The sequence below is a fragment of the Balaenoptera musculus genome, chromosome 4 (assembly GCF_009873245.2).
Source record: "Balaenoptera musculus isolate JJ_BM4_2016_0621 chromosome 4, mBalMus1.pri.v3, whole genome shotgun sequence".
Taxonomy (NCBI): Eukaryota; Metazoa; Chordata; class Mammalia; order Artiodactyla; family Balaenopteridae; genus Balaenoptera; species Balaenoptera musculus.
The window spans coordinates 140,605,236-140,628,937 of NC_045788.1; the positions used below are offsets into that span (position 1 = coordinate 140,605,236).

Sequence of the window (23,702 nt, forward strand, 5' to 3'; positions counted from 1 at the left end):
TAGATCAGACACTCACTCACTCACCATGGAACTGTAGAACAGCTACTTGCTGGAGGTTCCAATGCAGCAGCAAGTGTAGGTTTCACCCAACCTCCGAGTCTCACAATTCTAATATTCTCTCTTTCTCGGCTGCCAAATAAGTGGACTGTTTTCTGGAAATGTGGAACGTGTGTGTGCAGTTTCACAGCCCTGGTTCTTCTGATTCTCCCAGGAGTGCCATCAGCCCTGGTCCCTCTCCTTCCCTTTTCCCTTGTTGAAAAGAAGGAACGCTTTCACACTTCAGTGTGAGCCCCTCGTGTGGGGAAATGAATGTTTTCTGGTGCCTTCTGAGGCTGGGTGCTGCTGGAACCTGTAATCACTGGCCATCCTTTATCACTTCATTCCTTCCCCGTGGCCTCTGCCCCCTCTCAGCTATTCTGGCAGCTTCTACACATTGTTTCCATCTGCAGCTTCTCTCTCCCTCCTACTTACACTGAAAATGCAGGGTTCAGGGCATGAAGTTCATTTTTTGTTTCATTTTTCTGGTTTCTCTTCTGTGACTTCCGAGAGAAGCAGGGAGGGTTGCTGTCTAACATGCCCATGTTCATACTAGATGTCTGGTCTTCCAGGGTTTTTTTTTCCTTTTTCTTTCTTTTTTTTTTTTTCCTTTGGTTGCACCACACGGCATGTGGGATCTTAGTTTCCCGACCAGGGATTGAACCCGTGCCCCCTGCAGTAGAAGCATGGAGTCCTAACCACTGGAGCACCAGGGAATTCCAGGATCACTTTGCTGTACACCAGAAACTAACACAACACTGGAAATCAACTATACTTCAGTTTTAAAAAAAATTTAAGGAAGGGTAGAAAAGAGAGAGAGAGACCAAAGACGGGAAAAAAAAAATGCACCAAAAAGTCAGAGAAGTTATTTCTAAAAGAACTCCAGGTGATTTACAATATTCTTTTTAAAATTCTATGTTTTCTAAATATATATTACTTTTACAACGAGGAAAAACTATTGAAAAAGCAACTTGCTCATTATTTTCTCCCACTTGACCCTGTTCTTATTTTGTTCTCTGTCTCGGTGGATGGCAACCCCTCCGGCCACCACAAACTGGGCAGGAATCCCGAGTCATCCCATGCCCTCCCTTTCCTTATTCCCCACCCCAAATCACTTTTGGCCCTACCTCCTAAAGAGCTCAAACTCCCCCACCCTCACCAGGATTGTTGTAGCTCTCTGTCCTCTGGGCTCTTGAGTTGGTTCCCATATTCGTCTCCTCATCCCATCTTGAAACCACCTTCTGTATGAGCTGGACCACTCCCAGCCTAAACACTTCCATGGCTCACGGCAGCCGCAGAAGAAAAATCGGTATACAAGTGCTCAAGGCCAGCCCCAGTCTGGCCTGACTCTACCTCTCCCAGGACACACCTGTCACACTCCAGTGTCTAGGTAGCCTGCATTCTGGCACAGTACCTGGAGGTAGGAACAATCATCAAATTATGTAATAACTGGCACACAACAGACTCCAAACAACCAGAGCACATGCCGGCCGTGCCAGCTGCGGTGGGCTGACTGGCTCTTCCCTGCTGGGAATGGAACAGGTGTAATGCACGAAGCGTACAGGAAGAGATTCAGCCTGGCACCCAGTTCCAAAGAGAACCAGTTCTCAGCCATGCTAGAAAAATGATGATTTGTCCTGGTTTAGGAGTGTGAAAGGGTAGGAATCTCAGATTCCTACACGGCAACCGTGACAATATCCAATCCGTGTTTTGATTGTTTGAATAGCATTCGGTTTGAATAGCATTTTCTGTGTCACCTCTGCACTTTCACTATTTCCTTGGATTCTTTGGTCACCTGATCAAGACAGCTGGAGCAGATGACAGCCCTGTGTTGTAAAAAGCGGAGGGTCTGTCGGGTCAGGGCTTTGTTTGGATACTTTTCCAGTGAAGCTATTCAAATTCACACTCCACTCATCAGTGGATGAAATCAGTCACCTGACTGCTGTTAATATTATTATTTGTTAAATCCTTGCTAATTTTGGAGGCATCTGCTTATTTGTAAGATTCATCTTTTTCTTCTGTGTATCACACATTTTGTGAACTGTCGCTTCTTTTGTTTGGCCCATTTTTCCCTTGGGGTTTCAAGTTTGCTCTGCCTTGAGAGCATTAGTGCTTTACATCACCCGGGATCTTATTAAAATGCATGCTCTGATCCTGTAGGTCTGGGGCTGGGCCTCCTGACAAGCTCCCAGTGACGTGATGCTGTTCCGTGGGGCCCCTTAAGTAGCAAGGTCTAGATAACACCCTCTCCCCAAACCCCACCATCAGGAAACACCCTGCCTGGGTACTGCCTGTCCTTCAGGCCCCAGCCCGGCCTCATCTCCCCCTGGAAGCCCTCCAGGTCCCCCTGAGATGGGATAAAAACCAAGCACTTCCCCCCTGATGATGTTGGTCAGCTTGGCCCATGTCCTGGCCTGACTGTCATCTGCCAGGAAGCAGGCAGTGGAGGGGGTCGGCACTGTTTCACCAGAATCCTGCTCTGTGCCTGGCTTCCGGAAGAAAATAACTTTTCTGGATCCGTGAATGAATGGTTGCCTGCTTGTGTTTCTCTGTGCCTTTTACCATCTCACTAAAACATTTTGAATCCTCAGACAGTAAACATCTTAAGTGTAATAGGTGTGTGTGTTGAGAGCCATTTCTGTACCTGCGCTTGGCAAAAACCTGTCAGTTTTCGGAATTCCCTGGCGGTCCAGTGGTTGGGACTCCGGGCTTTCACTGCTGAGGGCCCAGCTTCAATCCCTGGTCAGGGAACTGAGATCCTGCAAGCCATGCAGCACGGCCAAAATAAAAAAGAGAAGAAAAACACATGTCAGTTTCACTCTTGGAGAGCTGCTGTGAGCTTCCGGTGAGCTCACCTACGCCCTCCAGCCCCTCCCAGGCGTCCATCTGTGGACCGAGCAGGGAAAGCACTTTGAACTTTTCTAGCCCCTCCAGGATGGAGAAGGCCATGCGAGTGGGTCACACGTGCGGTGGCCCGGGCGGCTGGTCTCATGATTCCTGAGCCAGTCGGCCTTGCGTCACTCATCAGTAAGGCCTGTGTTTCCCTCGTCCCGTGAAACTAGCTCACGTGCTGAGCCTCAGGCCTGCTCTTCTAAGGCTTCCATGGGGCAGCTATGTGACCGATGTGGGCAGGGCCCCTCTGACAATCCCCTCCCTATAAGATCCGGATGCTAGCGGCCACCTGACCATGGGCACTCAGGTTTGCATGACACAGGCTATGCTTATCTTTCTGTCCCAGCACTTGCCGTGTTGCCTGACAGGTAGTAGTAACTCAGTTGATGTTCTTTCATTGAATATATGAACAAATGAATGAATGAAAGCATTCACTAAGCTGAACTCTTCAAAGCAATAGGAGGTGTGAATAGCAGCAGTTTTTAACATCTTTAAAAGAGAAGAAAGTGAATCCAAGCAACAGAACTCCACCCCCCACCACGAACAGCAAAATTGAGGCTTTCTTGTGGGTCCTTTATTGGGGATACCTCAAGTAGATTTTTAAAAAGCAGGTAAATATACAGTCAATCAATTCATCACGGGGAGAGGAAGAAGGAAGAGGTATTCCCTGCAGCTACGGTTAAAACAAACACGGGGCTTATCTATTTGCTCGGTCATTTGTCCAGTCACTGAAGAAATATTTAGGGAGTGCCAGCTGTGACCGGGTCCTGTCCAAGGCCCTGGGGATTCCGCTGTGAACGGGTCAAGGGCCCTATCTATCGTCGCGGAACTTGTGGTCTCGCAGAGAGGATTACACTCCAGATGACAAGCCAGGTAACATGAAAATGCCTAAACTAGAGTAAGTCCCCTACACGTGAACGAGTTCCGTTCCGAAAGCACGATCGTAAGTCCAATTTGTTCGCAAGTCCAGCAAAGTTAGCCTAGGTACCCAATCAACACAATCGGCTATAGAGTACTGTACTGTAATAGCCCTATTTGCAACAGTGCCCAGGTTGAATAACCCTACATACTAACTCAGTAGAACCTAGTTCTGTCTATACCCTGGAGCTACCTAGAGTTCTTCTAAAAATGTCAGTTCCTGGGCTCCTTTCTGGACAATGACATCAGAACCTCAGGGGTGAGGCCTTTTGGTTCTGCAGATGCGCCTTGTGATCCAATGTGCGTCCCCAGCTGAGAACAGCGGCCTCCACCAGCATCGACCGTAATGGTGGAAATCGTGGGCTGGGGAAGAAGGCTGGTATTTGGGGACTTTTTACATTTCTTGCTATTGCCCAGCATACATTTTTTTTCTAACACCGGCTGCCAGTGGCAGGGGGTGGAGCGGGGAGGAGCCTGAAGATAAGGCGCTTTTTGTGGTCTGCTCAGTGCCAGGGCCTCCCTCTGCGTGCTGGTGGTTTCCAACTCTGCCCTGGTGCCCAGGGAGCAGGCCAGGGCTCTCTTCTGCTCCCTTTCCAGAAGCCTCACTGGCCATTTACACTTGTCACTATTAGCTTCAAACCCCACAGGAACTGCAGGTGAGTTTTCATTTCATCTTTATGAAAACTATGGAGGTAGAGGGTTAATAATAATCATCAACATCATGCTGTCTTACAGGTGAGAAAACTAAGGGCTAGAAGAATTAGGGGAACTAGTTGGAAAAATGCCAGAGCTGGGATTGGAACGCAGAATTTATCAATTCAAATCCAACACAGTCTTCACTTTATTCCATTGCTTTCCAGAGTCCATTTGTTCGTTCATTCATTCATTTGTTCAGAAGGCAATGAAAATTTGCTCTGTACCAAGTATGGTTTTAGTTGTTGGATAAACAAGTCTTAGAGAGTTCCTGTCCTCCAGTAAGGGGAACAGATCATCGGGATACAGTGTGATAAATGCCCCCGGAGGAGCATCATGGAAGTCACAGGTCTGAGTAAGGGTCTGTTCATTCATTCACCGCTCTGTTAACATCTTGGGGGAGAGAAGGGAGGAAGGTGATGACCATGTGAACCCGAGTCAGTGAAAACTTCTCTTGTTTCTCTCCTTAGGAAGAAGGCAGACATTTTTATTAAACGAGTTTTTAAGTTTTTTCTTGTTACCTCTTGAAAAACATGCGTGTGTGTGTGTGTGTGTGTTTAACTACTTGTCACTCCACTGGTCACTGTTAGACTTCATGAGGGAAAAGCAGCTTTTGGCTTTTAAAAGGGACGTTTCCATCACGAGAACAGAGTAAGCCAGGTTCCTTGGCACAATCGCTATAAGGCTATGCAACCAAGGAGGTTTTGCTTTGCATTCCTCACCAGGTATTCTGACTTTTTTTGCCGCCCTCTGAGGTCAAGAACTAACTGTGAGAATGATTTTTATGTTTTTATTTCTCTCAGGAAACCTCTCTTCTCCAGCCAGATCCTGTGTTGATCAAACACACCTTAGCTGTCAACACTGATGACTGCGATAATTGGAGATCCGATTCCTCTTCCTGATCCTGTGGCCTGAACTTGAATTACAGTTACTGCTAGGAGCCAAAAGCATTGTTTTATGGAATAAATGTCCATAAATACAAGCTTATTATCACTCCCAGTTGAATCCAGTTCGAGGCCCTTGAAGATCAGGCCTTCAAAGAGATAAGATTTGTACATAACACATAGGTGTGGAGACATTGCCATGGGCAAGTCACTGAACCCATACGTATCAACTTCCTTATTGGCAAGATAAGGGTTTGGAGAAGACCCCCCATAAGAGGTCTCCTTCCAGCTCCCGGAAGGTCGTGTAACCCCAGGTTTGGATTATCACTGCTTGTGTCCCCCCACCCCCCGTTCATATGTGGAAGCCCTAACCTACAGCATGATGGTGTTTGGACGTGGGATCCCTGGGGGTAACTGGGTCTAGATGAGGTCATGAGGGTGAAGCCTCCTGACGGGATCAGTGTTCTGATAAGAAGAGGAAGACACGCCAGAGGGCTCTCTCTCTCTCAGACACACACACACACACACACACACACACACATGCACTCTCGGTCATGTGAGAGGTCAGCTGTCTGCAAGCCTAGAAGAGAGAACTCACCAAGAACCTAATCTGCAGGAACCTTGATCTTGGGCTTCCAGCCTTCAGAACTGTGAGAAAATAAATTTCTATGATTGAAGCCCCCCCCAGCCTGTGCTATTTTGTCACAGCAGCCCCAGATGACTTACACAACTGCACTGGGATTAAAATGCTCGGAGGGAGTTGAACTAAGTGAAGCCTGGACTTTTCACCTGCTCTGCATTTTCAGAGGCATCCATCCGTTCAACACATATTTTATTCCTGAGCGCTTCCTGGGTGCCCCACCTGTGCTGGGCGCTGGGGACGTAGAGAATAAACACAGTCCCAGCCTGCCAGGATCCTACAGGCCAGCAGGTGCGACAGCCATGGAAAGAAACCATTAACCCGGCTTTATAACAAATAGAGAAAAGAACCGTGAGGGGCACGGGTCAGGAGAATGAAGGGGAGGTAGGGAGCATTTTCACAGAAACATTTTAATATGGAAGTTAATTCTAAAGCCCTTCAACCAGGGCTCCTCATACTTTTTTTTTTTTTTTAATGAAACATGATTATAAAGGGACAGAGGACCAATTATAAAGGGACAGAGGACTGCAGTGGGGAAGCCAAGCCCTGACGTGAAGAAGTGGCGAGGATTGTGCTGGTGGACAGAGCACTGAATGGGGGCTTCCTGGCTGAGGGAGCTCATACACTTCATACCTGAAGTGGGCCATTTCCAACATCCAGCCCTTTTATTTTTATTGAAGTGTAGTTGACTTACAGTGTAGTGGCAATCTCTGCTGTACAGCAAAGTGACTCAGTTATACTCATATAGACATTCTTTTTTTAATATTCTTTTCCATTATGTTTATCACAGGATATTGAGTATAGTTCCCTGTCCTATAGATTAGGACCTTGTTGTTTATCCATTCTCAATGTAATAGTCTGCATCTACCAACCCCAAACCCCCAGACCATCCATCTCCCTCCCCGCTTCCCCCTTGGCAACCACAAGTTCATAGCGACACAGGCCTTCATCAGAAAACAAGAAAAATCTCAACTAAACAACCTAACCTAGCACCTAAAAGAATTAGAAAAAGAAGAACAAACAAAATGTAGAGTCAGCAGAAGAAGGAAATAATAACGATCAGGGAGGAAATAAAATAGAGATTAAAAAAACAACAGAAAAAAATCAACAAAACCAAGAGCAGGTTCTTTGAAAAGGTAAACAAAATTGACATACCTCTGGCTAAGCTCACCAAGAAGAAAAGAGAGAGAACCCAAATAAAATAAGAAATGAAAAAGGAGAAATCTCAACTGATACTGCAGAAATACAAAAAAACCATAAAAGAATACCATGAACAATTACATGCCAACAAATTTGACAACCTAGAAGAAATGGACAACTTTCTAGAAACATACAGCCCACCCTTTTTGAACGCACTCCCCTTCGCCACGGGAACTTGGCTGTGGGCATCCCACGGAGCAGCCTCATTTGGTGGAGCAATTTCAGAAAACACAACCCCAGGCAAGCCTAAGGGAGTGGAGGGGCCACCAGGCAGGGCCGCCTTAGGAAGGGCGCTGTGGGCTCCTGCTTCTCCCTGGGGTCTACCGGGCAGGGAAAATGGTGTGGGCCCAAGGGAGCGCGTGGAAGGGACAGGAAAGGCGGTGACGGAACCCGGGGAACACGCGGGGAGGTGCGTGGGGGGCAGGAAAGGCGGTGATGGACGCAAAGGCCACACCCACAGCCGGCATCTGCGACGCAGAGAGGCTGTAGAGATGAGCGTTGCTTCACCTGGCGTCCGGCGGGAGGGGAAGCCCGCGCGGATTCGACGTGCGGCCCCGGAGCGGCGGGAGAGCCCGTGTGGACCCGGTCACGGGTACGCGGCGGTGGCGGGGATGGCGTGGGCGCGGCACCGACTGCTCCCAGCGCGCGGAGACCAGAGGTGGCCACGCGGTGAGACAAGGGGCGCCGCTCCGGCTCGGGAGGGGCCGGGGGCGGGGCGGGACGGAGGCGGGGGCGGGGTCAGGGCCGAAAGGAGACCCGGGAGGGGGGGCGGGGCGGGATGCTGGGCGGGACGGGACCGCGGGGCCCGGGCCGGGGTCGGCTGGGACGCGGGCCGCCATGCAGGCCGCCGAGGGTGGGAGCGGCACGCCAGGGGCTCTCAGGGACGAGCCCGAGGGTAGCGGCGCGGCTGATTTCCGGGGACGGAGAGCCTCCCGTCGGGGATGCCCTGCAGGGGTCGGACTCCACTCCCCCGGGCCTCCTGCTCGGCGCGTGGGACACCTGCGCCCGCCTCCGTCCTCGTCCCCCGAGGGGGCCTGAGCGCGAACACCACTTGACCCAGGACCTCCCGGCTGGCTGCCACCTGCGCCCCCGACCCCACCTGAGCGGCCAGGGACCGCGCCCCCCAGCAGAGGCTTCCAGAAGCTGCCGCGGGGGAGGGCGAGCCTCTGCTGTTCCCCGAAAGCATCGGCAGGCATGGGGATTCCCGGGGGGGGGGGGGGCGGGAAAAGCGGAAAGGAGCGGTGGCAGCAGGTAGGGGGACCAGTGAGGGCTGTCAGAGTGACGTCATGAGAACCGCGTGGCTCGGGGGCCCCAGGGAATTCTGCGCTGGTGACTTCTGCAGGGTCTCGTCCCTCCCTTTTTTCACTCCGTATATCTTCGGTTCTCCAACAACTCCCCGAGGAAAAGTGTTCAAAACGTTGCGATTCCAAGCTTCAACCTGAGGCGACTCCTGGAAGCGCCCCGGGCCGGGTGGATGTCCGGAGGGCTGCGATCTGCACAGGAAAAAGGAAAAGAATAGCGGGTGCTGTGATCCCTGCGGGGGTCCAGGCAGTATGCTCTTGGCTTGATAAGGGGTGATTGGGGTTCAGGAAAGGAGAAGGGCGGTCCTACACAGCTGAGAGCTGTGAACATGTTGCAGCTCAGTCCATCTCACCAGTCTCTGCGTTTCAGAAATATTTTCCGTGTCGTTCCATTTAGCGGTTTTGGACTATTACGTACATATGCTGTTGAGATTTTTTGTTTAGTTTTCTTTCCCGAAGGATTTACATTTTTTCTCTTTGGAATATCCTAGGACAGCTGTCATACAGTGTTTCTTTGGTAGTCCCTTACGTTACTTTTTTCTAAATCAAAACTGAAATGCAGCTAGATTTTCTCTTGATCGCTTATGATAGTGAGAGACAAAATGACCCATGAAGATGATAATATCAACCATTTGTGGGATGCCTCTCCTGCATCCAGCATTGTTCTAGGTTCCTTCTCTATTCTGTCCTCTGAGGTGTTGTGCCCCCTCCCCCGCCATTGGCTCACACCCCAGACCACCCAGCTGCTGAGGGACAGAACTAGGACAACCGAGTCAGTCTGGTCCCGTTTCCATGCTCTTCCTCCTAAAGATTTCAGCCACTGAAGCCAACAAAAATAGTTTCATAAAGAGTGAAAACCAGCAACAAAGGAAAGGAACTTGGGCGTTGGGTTTTTGTTCTTGTTTCTCACACGTCTTGCGCTCCAGGTGGGGTGCGTATAAGCAGAGAACTGATTCTCAGATGGCAGAAGGTCGAGGAGGGAGAGGCATGGCGTGTGGGTCCCACGGCCTCTGTGTGGTCAGTGCGTGCATGTGCATTTCCCCTCGACCCTCGAGGACCTGGTGACCTCGGTTTAGATACATCTTTATGAAAGGGGGCACGACGCTTCAGGAAGGCGGGAGCCCCGACTGCAGGGTCCCAGGTTCTAGCTGAGTGGCTGTGGACGACTATCGTCCACCTTGCGCACTCCAGCTGCCTCACCCTACAAGGGGGGCGGCCGGGGATCTGGCCTTGAGCACAGGATTTCACACTGCTCAGGGGGGCTTACAGCATTACCCACGCCAAGGACTAGACAATTAGATGCCCCTGTAAATTATAGTACTGGTGTATATTACACTTTTGGCCAGAACTTCTTTTCCAGTCTCCAGATGGGCCCTCCCTTCAGCAAGTGGGCAACAGTCACTCCAGCCTCCCCTAGGAGCTCGTCACTCCCTTCTGTATCTATCACTCGAGTTCATGAAAATCGGGTGCTTTTTCTCCCCACAAACGAGTCACCTGTGAAGCCTAACTTCCGCTTCAGCTTCTCACTGTCTCGCTGTGTCAACCACGGCAGCGTGATGATGCCGAAAACATATAGGAAACATCTTAAACCGTGGGATAAAAACACCCCCAATCACAATTACAGGGATCAAAACAGTCGAAAACTTTGGACTTTTCCCAATACCTTAAGTGTTTCAAAGTGGATTTCTGCAGCGAAGGGCGGGACCCAGCTCTTGGTTTCTGCAGGCAAAACCTTTCCCAGTGAAAACTCCAAGGTCACCACGGATTATCTGCACAAACACATCTGGGGCCTTTAGGAGACTGTCAGAGAAACAGTCTGCAAGTAACAACTTGACAACAAAAACAAGACCTGTTCCAAGTGTCCAGATGCACCGCTCTGGACACACCCACTAGTCCTTCCTACGAGCAGTGGCTGTTCATAAAGAAACCCCGGGTACGGTCAGCGTGGGACCTTCACGTGTGCGTTACCATCTGGCCCATCCAGGTTGCAACCCAGAACACAGGGGAGCAGCCCAGAATGGTGAGGGAAGGGAGGTCAGAGGGGTGTCCTTACACTCTCGGTTCACCGTTCCCGGCTTCTTGTGGCCCCATTCAGACTCAGATGTCTACACCTTCTGCCAAGCCAGAGTCCACAGACCCTGGATGGCTCTTCCTCCCTACCCATTGCAGACCAGGAAGCTGCTGACGGAGTTCTGATAAGGAAGAGGGTTGAAAGTTTTCGCCCAGGAGGTGCCTTCCCCAGCCTCGGGCTTCTTCCCTCGCCCTCCCTCTTCTTGCTCCAGGGCAGCCCGATGTCCCGCTTGTCATCACCCCTAGCATCCCTGGCTCCGGCGTCCCGACATCACCAGTGCCTCCCCACAGCACACTGCATGACCCCCTGCACAAGAGGCTTTACAGGTCACTGTACGTACTCAGCCCCTCTACCTTGCAGAGAGTTTTCCTTTGGTCCTGCTCCTGTCTGCAGGTGGGTCCTCCTTAGGACCCTGTGTTGCTGCTTCACTTTTTATAACTTTGCACTAAAAGGTGAGCTGCCTAAGACCCAGATCTTTGTCAGTTTTGTCCCCTGATGCATTTGGGGGGCTTAAATAGTGCGTGACATCTAGTAGATCCTTCATAAAACATTTGGCGAATTGAGTTGGATTGAACTGAGACCTGTAACTCCGCAGAGCTGCTCTGTCTGGGTTTCTGGCCCCTCGAGAGGTGAACACTTCCTCCCGCAAGGTTGGAAGAGCTCTGAAGGGTCAGCCCTTCCACCCTCCTATGGCCTTACAGGATGTGTTCCAGGACATGAAGAGCCTTTGCTTTTCTCGTAGTTGATCAGCTGGCCAGGGTCCTGAACTTCGCTCCCAACTCAGCCGAGTCTCTGGCTTCCTCAAAGCCCTATAGGACCAAGTGCAACATGCATAAATAATGAAATGTCCGGGTGCCTACTAGCTGCAGGTTGTCTGCGCTGGTACATTCCATGCCTTAGCTCACTTAATCACAGCAGCTCTGAAAATGGTGTTATTCTTACCATTTCACAGGTTAAAAATAAAACCCAGAGGGACTTTCCTGGTGGTCCAGTGGTTAAGACTCCACACTCCCAATGCAGGGGGCCTGGGTTTGATCCCTGGTCAGGGAGCTAGATCCCGCATGCCGCAACTAAAGATCCCGTGTGCTGCAACTAAGACCCGGCGCAGCCAAATAAATAAATTAATTAAAAAAACCCAAAACCCTGAGGTTTAAGGATATTAAATTAGTGGCTCCAAATCCATTAGTGCAGTGTGGGACACTGGTGGAAACCCAGGTCTGTCTGACTCCAAATCCAGCATCTCTGGCCCTTTCATTTCTAAAGGGTCTGCTCAGTATTTTAGTCAGACAGCTTAAAGCAGCCATCCTCAAACTTTTTCATCTCAGGACCCCTCTGTACACTTAAAAGTGACTGAAGACCCAGAAGAGTTTTTTTTCTGTAGGTTATGCATTTGAAATTAAAAGTGAGAACATTTAAAAATACGTGTTAACTGATTTAAAAATAACACTAGAGTATTTCATGTTAACATAAATGTTTTTATGAAAAATAATTTTACTTCCCAAACAAAATATCTAGTGAAAAGAGTGGCATTGTTTTACACTTTTGCAAATCTCTTTAATGTCCTTAGCAGAAGACAGCTGGGTTCTCATAGCGCCTTTTGTATTCAGTCTGTTGCAATATGTTGTTTTGGTTGAAGGACTGGCAAAACTCTGGCCTCACATAGATATGTAGTCGGAACAGTGTGGAGTATCTTAATATCCTTCTCACATAATTGTGGACATCCTTCTTTGATACTATGCCAAAATCCAACAAATGGTAGTTTCTTAAAGATGAATTGCAACGTAGAATCTGAAAATGAATGTTTCTTACTCTGTTACATGAAAATGTACTGGTCTATTTGACACTTGGAATGGGTCTTTTGCCCTTGCATGATTTTTTATCACTCTGCATCCATCATTTGGAAAATGCTGGTTCACTGAGTCATGCAGACCTTCTCAGTGTACGGTGGAAAGCCCCACCATACACTCCTGGGAGGATGAGAATGGAAAAGGCAATTAATGTTATAGTGTATACGTTTTGACCTTGCAAATTCCCTGAACGGTCTCATGGACCCTCCAGGGGTCCCCTGACCATACTTTGAGAACTGCTGGTCTGTAGTATAAATTGAATGGTCATTGACCACAAAGCCCTGTGAGAGGACACAAAAGAAATAAAAAATTAAATCCAATGATCCTAACACTTAAAAAGAAAAGTATGTTTAATTCAGTATGTGAAATTAAGGAAAGGCAAAAAAAAAAAAAAAAAAAAAAAGTCAGTGAGCACTTAAAAGCAGTAAGAAAAACCAAACACTCTGGGTCTCATTCTCTGTTTGTGTACATATGCGTGAGTAATGATGACCAATCCATGCAGCTACTCATGACCCCAAGTCACACCCATGCCATGGCTCCCAGACCAGCCTCCTGTGAGCGGAGCGTAGCTGGAGAGTCTGGGATGACGAGAAGCATGTGGGGAAGAGAGGCAGCAGCGAGGAAGAGAGGCTTGGTGGAGGCCTTGAAGGAAGAGCAGGATACAGTGTAGTGGGGGAGTGTGTCCAGGTTGAGACAGGACCACAAACTGTTCCCTCCAATCTCCCTGAAGAAAGGTGAACACAGCTTGCAGCGTGGGCAGCCAGTCAGAGCCAAGGGCAGGCTTCAGAGGGGGGCAGGCTTCAGAGGGGGCCACTCCGGGTCTGAAATGGCACTGGACCAGGGTGGCTTGCATGTGCTGCGTTGGCCAGACTGAGCTGTAAATGTGCTTCTATGGCACCGTCCAGCTCTGTCATCTCTCCCCTACAATAAACCTACTTCATTGAAGTATGCTTTATATGCGTAATATACACACATGGCTCTATAGCTTCCACCCAAATAAAGAACTTATCCATCGCACCAATAAGTTTTCCCCGTGCCCTTTCCTATTGAATATCTTTCCACCCCTGTGCTCAGAGGAAACCACTATTCTATCTTTGTTCACCACAGATTAGTTTTATCCACTCTTGAACTTCATCTAAATGTAATCAGTCATTCAGTAGGTATGCATATTGTTTTTGAGAGTTATCCATGTTGTTGCACTTATCAGCAGTGCATTCTTTTTTTTTTTTTTTTTAAATCAGTGAGTATTTCACCCTAAGTATACCACAATTTGTTATCTGTTTTCCTGTTGATGGACTTTTGGGTTGTATCTGGGTTTTGACTATAATCTTCTGTGGATACTGTGAACACAAATGCATGCAGTTTGTTTTCTAGGGGATAGCCTTGGGATAGAGTTGCTGCGTTGTATGCTAAGTGTATGTTTAACTTTATTGGAAACAACAGCAGAATACACATTCTTCTCAAGCTCACATGGAATGGTCACCAAGATAGAACACATTCTGGACCATAAAGCACACTTTAACAAAGATAAAGTAATAGAAATTGTACAACATCTGTTGTCAGACTACGATGGAATTAAACTAAAAATAACAGAAAGATATCTGGAAAATCCAAAAATACCTGGAGATTAAACAACACACTTCTAAATAACACATGGGTCAAAGGAGAATTCTCAAGAGAAATTTTAAAATATTTTGAACCAAATGAAAATGAAGACACAACTTATCAAAATTTGTGGAATGCAGCCAAAGCAGTACTTAGACAACATTTATAACATTGAATGCATGTATTAGAAAAGAAGAAAGATCTAAAGTTAATAATCTAAGTTTCTACCTTAGGAAACTAGAAAATGAAAAGCAAATCAAATCCAAAGTAAGTACAAGAAAAGAAATAATAAGAGAGCAGTAAAATAGAAAATAGGAAATCAATTAAACCAAAAACTAGTTCTTTGAAAAGATCAATAAGATAAGCCTCTTGATAAGCCTCTAATCAGACTAAGATAAAACAAGAGAGAACATAAATTACCAATATCAGAAATTAAATTGAAACCATCAGTACAGATCGTATGGACATTAAAAGGATAATAAAGGAATACTGTGAACAACTTCTATGCCCACAAATTTCATACTCTAGATGAAATGGATGAATTCCTTAAAAGACACAATTTAGCAAAACTCACACCAGAAGAAATAGCCAATTTGAATCAGCCTATATTCATTAAAGAAATTGAATCAATAATTAATAACCTTCCAAAACAGAAAGTACCAGGCCCAAATGGGTTCACTGGTGAATTCTGACAAACATTTAAGGAAGAAATTATAATAATTCTCTACAATCTCTTTCAGAATACAGAGGGAATACTTCCAACTCATTCTGGGAGGCTAACATTACCCTATTATCAAAACCAGATAAAGACATTACTAGAAAAGAAAACTATAGACCAATATCTCTCATGAACATAAATGCAAAATTTCTCAACAAAATATTAGCAAATAAAATCCAACAATGTATAAAAAGAATTTTACACCACAACCAAGCAGGCTTTATCTTAGCTATGCAGGAGTGAATCAATATTCAAAAATCAATTAATGTAATCCATCACATGAACAGGCTGAAAAAGACAAATCACATGATTGTATTAATAGATGCAGAAAAAGCATTTGACAAAATCCACCACACCCACAACACAGAGTTCATGATTAAAACTCTCAGGAAACTAGAAATAGAGAGGAGCTGCCTCAACTTGATAAAGAATATCTACAAAAAAACCTACAGCTAACATCGTATTTAATGGTGAAGAACTCAAGGCTTTCCCACGGAGATCAGGTACAAGGCAAGGATGTCCCCCTCACTACTCCAGTACTGGACGTTCTATCTATTCAATAAGACTAATAAGCAAAAGAAAGAAAAGGTATACACATTGGGGAGGAAGAACTAAAACTGTCTTTGTTCACAGATGACATGATCATCTATGTAGAAAATCCAGAAGAATCAACAAAAAAACTTTTGGAGCTAAGTGATTATAGCAAGGTTGCAGGATACAAAGTTTATCAATTTGACATAAAAATCCATCTTTTTTTATATATCAGCAATGAACAAGTGGAATTTGAAATTAAGAACACAATACCTTTTAATTAGCGCCCCCCAAAATGAAATACTTAGGTATAAATCTAACAAAAGGTGTACAAAATCTATATGAGGAAAACTACAGAACTCTGATGAACAAAATCAAAGAAAAACAATAAATGGAGAGATATTCTATGTTTGCAGACAGACTCAATATTTTGAAGATGTCAGTTCTTCCCAACTTGATCTATAGATTCAATGCCAACCCAATCAAAGCCCTTATTTTGTGCATGTTGGCAAACTGATTGTAAAGTTTATTTGTAGAGGCAAAAGACCCAGAATAGCCAACACAATACTGAAGGAAAAGAACAAAGTCAGAAGACTGTCACTACCCGACTCCAATACTTACTGTAAAGCTACAATAATCAAGGCAGTGTGATATTGGTGAAAGAAAAGGCAAATAGATCAAGGGAACAGAATAGAGAGCTCAGAAATAGACCTGCGTAAGTATAGTTAACTGATCTTTGACAAAGGAGCAAAGGCAATACAGTGGAACAAAGATAGTCTCTTTAACAAATGGTGTTGAAACAACTGGACATTCACGTGCAAAAAATGAATCCAGACACAAATCTTATACCCTTTACAAAAATTAACTCAAAACTATAAAACTCCTAGAAGTTGGCATGGGAGAAAACCTACATGGCCTTGGGTATGGTGATGCCTTTTTAGATGCAATGCCAAAGGTACCTTCCATGAAAGAAATCATTGATAAGCTGGACTTATTAAAATTGGATACTACTACCCTGAAAAAGACAATGTCTAGAGAATTGTAAGACAAACTGCAGACCTTTAGCAATCTGGTGAAGGACTGTTATCCAAAATATACAAAGAACTCAAAACTCAACAACAAGAATACAGACAACCTGTTAAAGTGGGCCAAAGACCTTACCAGACACCTCACCAAAGAAGATATACAGATGACAAATAAGCATAGGAAAAGATGCTCCACATCATATGTCATCAGGGAAATGCAAATTAAAACAAAAATAAGATACCAAAACACACCTATTTGAATGGCCAAAATCTTGAACACTGACAACACCAAATGCTGACAAGGATGTGGAGTAACAGGAACTCTCATACATTGCTGGTGGGAATGCAAAATGGTCTAGCCACTTTGGAAAATAGTTTGGCAGGTTCTTACAAAACTAAACATATGCTAACCGTACAGTCTAGCATTTGTACTCCTTTGTACTTACCCAAAGGACTTGAAAATTTATGTTCATACGAAAACCTGCACCCAGATGTTTATAGCAGCTTTATTAATAATTGCCCAAACTTGGAAGTAACCAAGATTTCCTTTAGTACGTGAGTGGATAAAGAAACTAGTATGTTTAGACAATGGAATATTTCAGTGCTAAAAGGAAGTGAGCTATTAAGTCATAAAAAATATGGAGGGACCTTAAATGTATAGTACTAAGTGACAAAAGCCAATCTGAGAAGACTATATACTGTATGGTTCCAACTACATGACATTCTGGAAAAGACAAAACTATGGAGACAATAAAAAATCAGTGGTTGCCAGGGAGTGGGATGGAAGGATGACTAGGCAGGGCAGAGGGGTTTTAAGGCAGGGAAATTACTCTGTATGAGTCCATAATGATGAATATATGCCATTATACATTTGTGCAAACGTGTGCAAAACCGAGAGTGAGGTCTAATGTAAACTAGACTTTTGGTGTTTATGATGTGTCGGTTCATTGTAATGATGTGTATGTAGGTTCATCAGTTCTAACAAATATACGCTCTGGTGGGGATGTTGATAGTGCAGGACAGGAGATATATAGGAAAGTCTGTATCTTCCCCTCAATTTTGCTGTGAACCTAAAATGGCTCTAAAATTTTTGTGTTAATTAAAAAAAAAAAGACATCTAGTATGTGTAGGTCCCAAGACTTCAAGGTGTGGTTGAGACCATCCTCTGCTCCGAATGCCTTTCATTTGTAACCCTTGTTGGAAGAAGGAAACCAAGATTGGTGAGGTTGGTCTTTATTACCTTTAATTGGATGAGTCCTTCCCTGTTTCTGATCTTCCCCCTTTCCCAGGGTCCTGTAGATCCTCCTGTTTCCTGGGCTCTGCCCCTTGCGCGGCCTTCTGGCCCCTCATCTCAGATCAGCTTCATAACCCCACTCCCCTCGCAGGGTGCTGCCGCCTCCTGACTTGCCGTCTCTTACCGTGGAATCAGTGGTTTGCGCGTTATCCACGTGTTCACCAGAGACCTGTGAAGAAGGCCCTCTGGGTCAGGCTCTGTTCCAGGCGCTGGGGTCCCAGAGATGTTCACAGTGAGGCCCTGCCTTGGTGGAGCTTATATCCTGCTGAAGGAGACAGACAGTAAACAGCCCCCCAAACAAGGAAAAGAGTTTGGATGGGGAAAAGAGCAGTGAAGAAGGGCCATGGGGAGTGACGGGTGGGTCCAGGGAAGCCCTCTCGGAGGACCCCCCTTTGTGTGCAGATGTGACCGTCAGGAAGGAGACATTGATAGCCTCAATCACCGGTCTCAAGGGTAGTCTGAGGGCCTTTTGATGTCCTCTTCTCCGTATCTTTTACATCTCCTGCTTGTTTTCCTCTTTCACTGTACCGTCCTTCTAACACCCCAGCATCCTGGGGCTCTCCACCAGTCTGAACTCACCATCTCACTGTACCCCCAGGGATGCGCCCCCCCAGGCCTGTGGAAGCGTACCAGGAAGCCACATTTTACCCAAGGGCACTTGTTAACCCCCCGAGTTAGAGCTAAGGAGTCTGACAGTAGACTCTCCACACTAAGTAATCGGGAGCCCAACTCCATTGACGTAGACGTTAACCTCAAGTGAACAGCTTGTGTTGAGTTATATCCTATTTGGAATTGACTGGGTTGTCCAGGGATTCTCAAGCCTTGAATATATACAATTTTAAAAGATGGTCCCGGTGTGGTAATGACTCAGACCCCTAGCAAAAGCAAACACAAATCTTTTCTGGAGAAAATTATTTTCACTAGCCTCAAGACAGTCCTCTATATAGTTTTTAAAATGCACTCTCCAGTGCACACCCAGGAAAACAGCTTCCAAGCATTTCAGACAAATCAGGATCACCAGAGGTAGGCTGTTTACTAGGTAGGCTGATTATGAGTAATGAACTAAAAGCAGTCTTTGAGATGCCTTCAGGAAACAGAATTTTATAAAAAGTCATTAACAGCTTTGAAAAAGAACCCAATAGAATTTCTAGAAATAAAAAAATACACAGTAACAACAGCAACAAACTCAAGGGACAGGTTTAGCAGCAGATTCCATAGAGCTGAACACATAATTAGTGAACTGGAGGGAAAGTCAGAAAAAGCTACACACGGAGCAAATAAAGACAAAGGGTGAGTGACGTTAGGGAGACCCGGTGATAAGGTCTCACAGCTGCGGAAGGAGAAGAGGGGAAGTTCGTTTCCAAAAATTTCTGGACATTTCAATGCATTTAATCTCCAGCTGTATGATAAATAAGAAAAAACAGAATTGACTTCATTGTAAAGACGTTAAATCTAATTATGTAAAAAAAATATTTTTAAGTCTTAGCATTTTATGTGCTACAGCTTTTTGAGATGGAGAATTAAACTTAGGAAGCAAGGTTATTCACAGACACAAGGAGATGGAACTTAGGGACCATGACTATTAAAGTACTATTATTAGAGGCCCTGGAGTTGTCCTGCTGCTGTGATTTAAGCGAGCAGATAAACTCACAGAGGGAGTAAGTGTGGAGTCACTTGGAATCCTGGAGAATCCTCGCTCACTAACTGATGAACTTTGTGACATTTGATGTTTCGCTTTGCCATTGGCAAAATGGTTCAGATGTCTTCCCTTTAGCCTATTGTGCGGTTGAAAAAGATTTCTCAGTGAAACGTCCGGAACAGAGCATGTCCCGTGGCGGGGGGCTCCATGGCTGGAGGGCGGTTACTGTCACAAACAGTCAGCTGAGTTCAAAGTGCATGTGGAAAGTAAACATGAACTTATTTACAAAACAGAAACAGACTCAACAGACTTAGAGAACAGACTTATGGTTACCAGGGGGGAAGGTGGGGTGGAGGAGGGATAGATTGGGAGTTTGGGATTGACATGTACACACTGCTATATTTAAAATAGATAACCAACAAGGACCTACTGTATAGTACAGGGAACTCTGCTCAGTACTCTGTAATAACCTAACTGGGGAAAAAAAATTGAAAAAGAATAGATACATGTATATGGATAACTGAATCACTTTGCTGTACACCTGAAACTAACACAACATTGCTCATTAGTATACTAATTACGAATATACTCCAATATAAACTAAAAAATTTTTTTAAATATTAAAAAAAAAGTTCATGTGGAAAGTAAACACGCAAGAATCGCTAGGAAATACCTAAGCAGAAGGAAATAAGGTAGAAAGAACAGAATATAAAGTCAGACATGGACACGATTACACATGGGACTTAATATGAGGAAGGAGCATTTCAGATCAATGGAGGGAGATTTTCATTCAACAAACAGGGAACAACTGGCTGGCCAGCTGGAGGAAAATAAGTTTGGATTTCCATCCAAATTTAGTCTAGAGGGATCAAATATTTTAATTAAAAAATAAGAAAACATGGGGAAAGGGAGGGAGAAAAAGGCCTTTCTAAGCAAAACAAAGCTCAACAAACTGTAAAAAGAAAAATCAAAAATTTTTTAACTGCCTAGGGGGAAAAATTTCGTACTCAAAAACAAACAGGGAAGAAGATTTTTTATTACCTACAATAAGGAACTAATAAGTATAGGATTGTAAAAGCTATAATACACAATTTAGAATTATATATCCATAGGTACAGTAGATGTCCCTTTGTGTAGAAAGCAGGGGCACTTTACACTATATTTATATATGCGAGGGTGTCCCTTCCCTTCTCAGCTCCTTGCTGTTTTGGTTGCTTCGCATCGAAGTGTTTTAAGGAAAGCCTCTTCTTTTTTTTCTTTTTTTTTTTTAAACACTCCACACTTCCAACACAAGGGGCACAGTTTTGATCCCTGGTAGGGGAACTAAGATCCCACATATCACATGGCATGGTTAAATAAAAAACAATAAAAGAAGAGAAAAAGAAAAAAAAAGAAAGAATGCTTAATTGAGACCTCAGAGTACCATCCCCTGACCAGCCGTGCCAACTTGGATTGATTTGTAGTGACTGTGGACACTGTATTGAAAAGGGTTCTATGATTTCATCCAGACTCAGTGGGAAAGATGCTCAGTTTGGAACTTCCCTGGTGGTGCAGTGGATAAGACTCCACTCTCCCAATGCAGGAGGTCCAGGTTCGATACCTGGTCAGGGAACTAGGTCCCACATGCATGCCGCAACTAAGTTTGCCTGCCACAACTAAGGAGACTGCGAGTCGCAACTAAGGAGCCCTGGAGCCACAACTAAGGAGCCGCCTGCCACAGATAAGACTCGGCACAACCAAATAAATAAAAATCAATCAATTAATTAGTATTAAAAAAAAGAATCTTGTAAAAAAAAAGAAATGCTCAGTTTCATTAATGATATCTGTCAGGGATAGGGAGGAGGTAGAGTGCAGTGGGAAGCATGGATCTATATGCCATCCATGCTATAGATCAGTGTCACCTGAGGGCTTGTTAAACCACAAACGGCTGTGTTTTAATAAGTCTGGGATAGGGGCCCCAAAATGTGCATTTTGGAAAGCCTCTTCTTAAACGGCAGTGCTTTCCCAAAGTAAGCAAGTAAGGTGAAAATCAAGCAGTAAAAAATTATCCTTGAAAAGCCTTTTTTTTTTTAATTTTAAAAATATATTTATTTATTTATTTATTGGCTGCTTTGGGTCTTCGTTGCTGTGCGTGGGCTTTCTCTAGTTGTGGCGAGCGGGGGATACTCTTTGTTGCAGTGCGCGGGCTTCTCGTTGCGGTGGCTTCTCTTTGTCTCAGAGCACAGGCTCTAGGTGTGCAGGCTTCAGTGGTTGTGGCATGTGGGCTCAGTAGTTATGGCTCGCCGGCTCTAGAGTGCAGGCTCAGTAGTTGTGGTGCACGGGATCAGTTGCTCCGCGGCATGTGGGATCTTCAGGACCAGGGCTCGAACCCGTGTGCCCTGCATTGGCAGACGGACTCTTTTTTTTTTTTAATATAAATTTATTTATTTATTTATTTTTGGCTGTGTTGGGTCTTTGTTGCTGCTCACGGGCCTTCTCTAATTGCATTGAGCGGGGGCTACTCTTCACTGCAGTGCGTGGGCTTCTTGTTGCGGTGGGTTCTCTTGTTGCGGAGCACGGGCTCTAGGCGCGTGGGCTTCAGTAGTTGTGGCACGTGGGCTCAGTAGTTGTGGCACACGGGCTTCAGTAGTTGTGGCTTTCAGGCTCTAGAGCGCAGGCTCAGTAGTTGTGGCTCACGGGCCTAGTTGCTCAGCGGCATGTGGGATCTTCCAGGACCAGGGCTCGAACCCGTGTCCCCTGCATTGGCAGGCAGATTCTTAACCACTGTGCCACCAGGGAAGTCCCTGAAAAGCCTTTGAAATGAAACATGCACAAACACAGCTGGGGGGCAGGGGAGTGGGGTATGTCAGTGAATGCAACATCCATCCGGGTCTGTTTTGGCAAAATCTCAGGATTACCAGTAGACAAGCCCAGCAGTTCTTCTAGGAATTTATTTATTTACTTGTTTCACATAAGTGAAACATTCTATGTGAGAGGTTTTCATTACAGAGTAGTAGTCCTAAAAAAAGGTGGAAAAGAAACAGCTGGTAAATTGTGGTTCATCCTTGCTGTAGGATGCTCTGCAGGTGTGGAAAGAATGAAGAAGAGCTCTGTGTACACAGGCAGCTCACTCTCCAGGGTATCTGGAGAAGCAAGATGTGGGTCAGAGCGAGAGGACGTTACAGTTTGTTAAAGTGTGGGGGGAAGATACTCTTATTTGTTGAATATGTACAGAGAACTTCTGGAAGGACACCCAAGAAATGAATAACCTTGGTTCTCTATTGGATAGAGAGGATGCAGGAGTAGGGAGGTGTTTTATCACTACCTACCTTTTAATATACGTTTAAAAATTGAACTATGTATATGTATTATCTAGTCCACAAATTATTTCTCGAGGCTACTATAATCAGAAAAAAAAGGCTAACAACTTAATAGAAAAATGGGCAACGTATGTGACTAGATAGATAGTTCCTGGAAAAAGAAATATGCACAACATAGGGAACTCTACTCAGTGCTCTGTGGTGACCTACATGAGAAGGAAATCCAAAAAATAGGGGCTATATGTATTGCTGTACGTACAAACTAGCACAATATTGTAGAGCAACTATACTCCAATAAAAAAAAATAAAAAATTTAAAAAACAATAAAAAATTAAAAAAAGAAATAGACACAAATCACAAATGGCTTTTAAACTTATGAAAGAATGCCAAGGCCATCACTTTAATGAGAGAACCAATTAGAACAATACTAAGATTTTTTTTTTCAATAATAGATTAGTATAGATCAAAAAGTTGGATAATACGGTGTGTTGGGAAGGGTATGAACAAATAGGCATTCTCATATGCTGATGGTGGGCGTGTAAACGGGTATAACTTCTCTGTTGAGCTGTGGGAAATATCTGATAAAATTCAGAATTCACATACCCTTTAATTCAGTAATTCACTTCTAGGAATTTGTTTTAAATCCACCCCAATATTTATGCCAAGATGGATGCACAAAGGTGTTCGTTGCGGCATTATTAATAGCAGAAAAGACTGAAAATAACCAAAAATGTCCTTCTGCAGCCTATTTAAAGAATAGGTTCATGCAACAATAAAATATGTGGTTAAAAGATCCACAATCCAACAGTAAAAGATGGTTCATCAAACAATAAAAGAATAGAATAATAAAAGAATAGAACAATAAAACAATAAAAGAATCCAGTGGTAGACTAGAATACAGGAGTCAAGTAGAGCAGGCCAAGTCTGTGTGTGCTTATGTACTATGCTCTCCGAGATATTATAAATAACGTAAAAGGTAAGTTGTGAAATACCATGTACAACATGATATCTTGTGTGTAAAAAGGATGAGGGAAATATATATGGGCTTGCGTAAGCAGAGAATAGCTCTGAGGGCTTTAGGGACAGTGGCGGTCTCTGAGGAGGGAACT

At 45.0% G+C, this 23,702-nt stretch overlaps 1 protein-coding gene across 1 annotated transcript in view; it reads left to right on the forward strand.

Moving 5' to 3' along the window:
* Positions 1 to 7,750: 7,750 nt before the first annotated feature.
* FAM3B (FAM3 metabolism regulating signaling molecule B) overlaps positions 7,751 to 23,702 on the forward strand; it is a 45,839-nt gene continuing 29,887 nt past the window's right edge. The window contains exon 1 of the mRNA XM_036849598.1: positions 7,751 to 7,932. Coding sequence (XP_036705493.1) covers positions 7,755 to 7,932 — 178 coding nt within the window. The 5' untranslated portion in view covers positions 7,751 to 7,754. The remainder of the gene's footprint in view (positions 7,933 to 23,702) is intronic.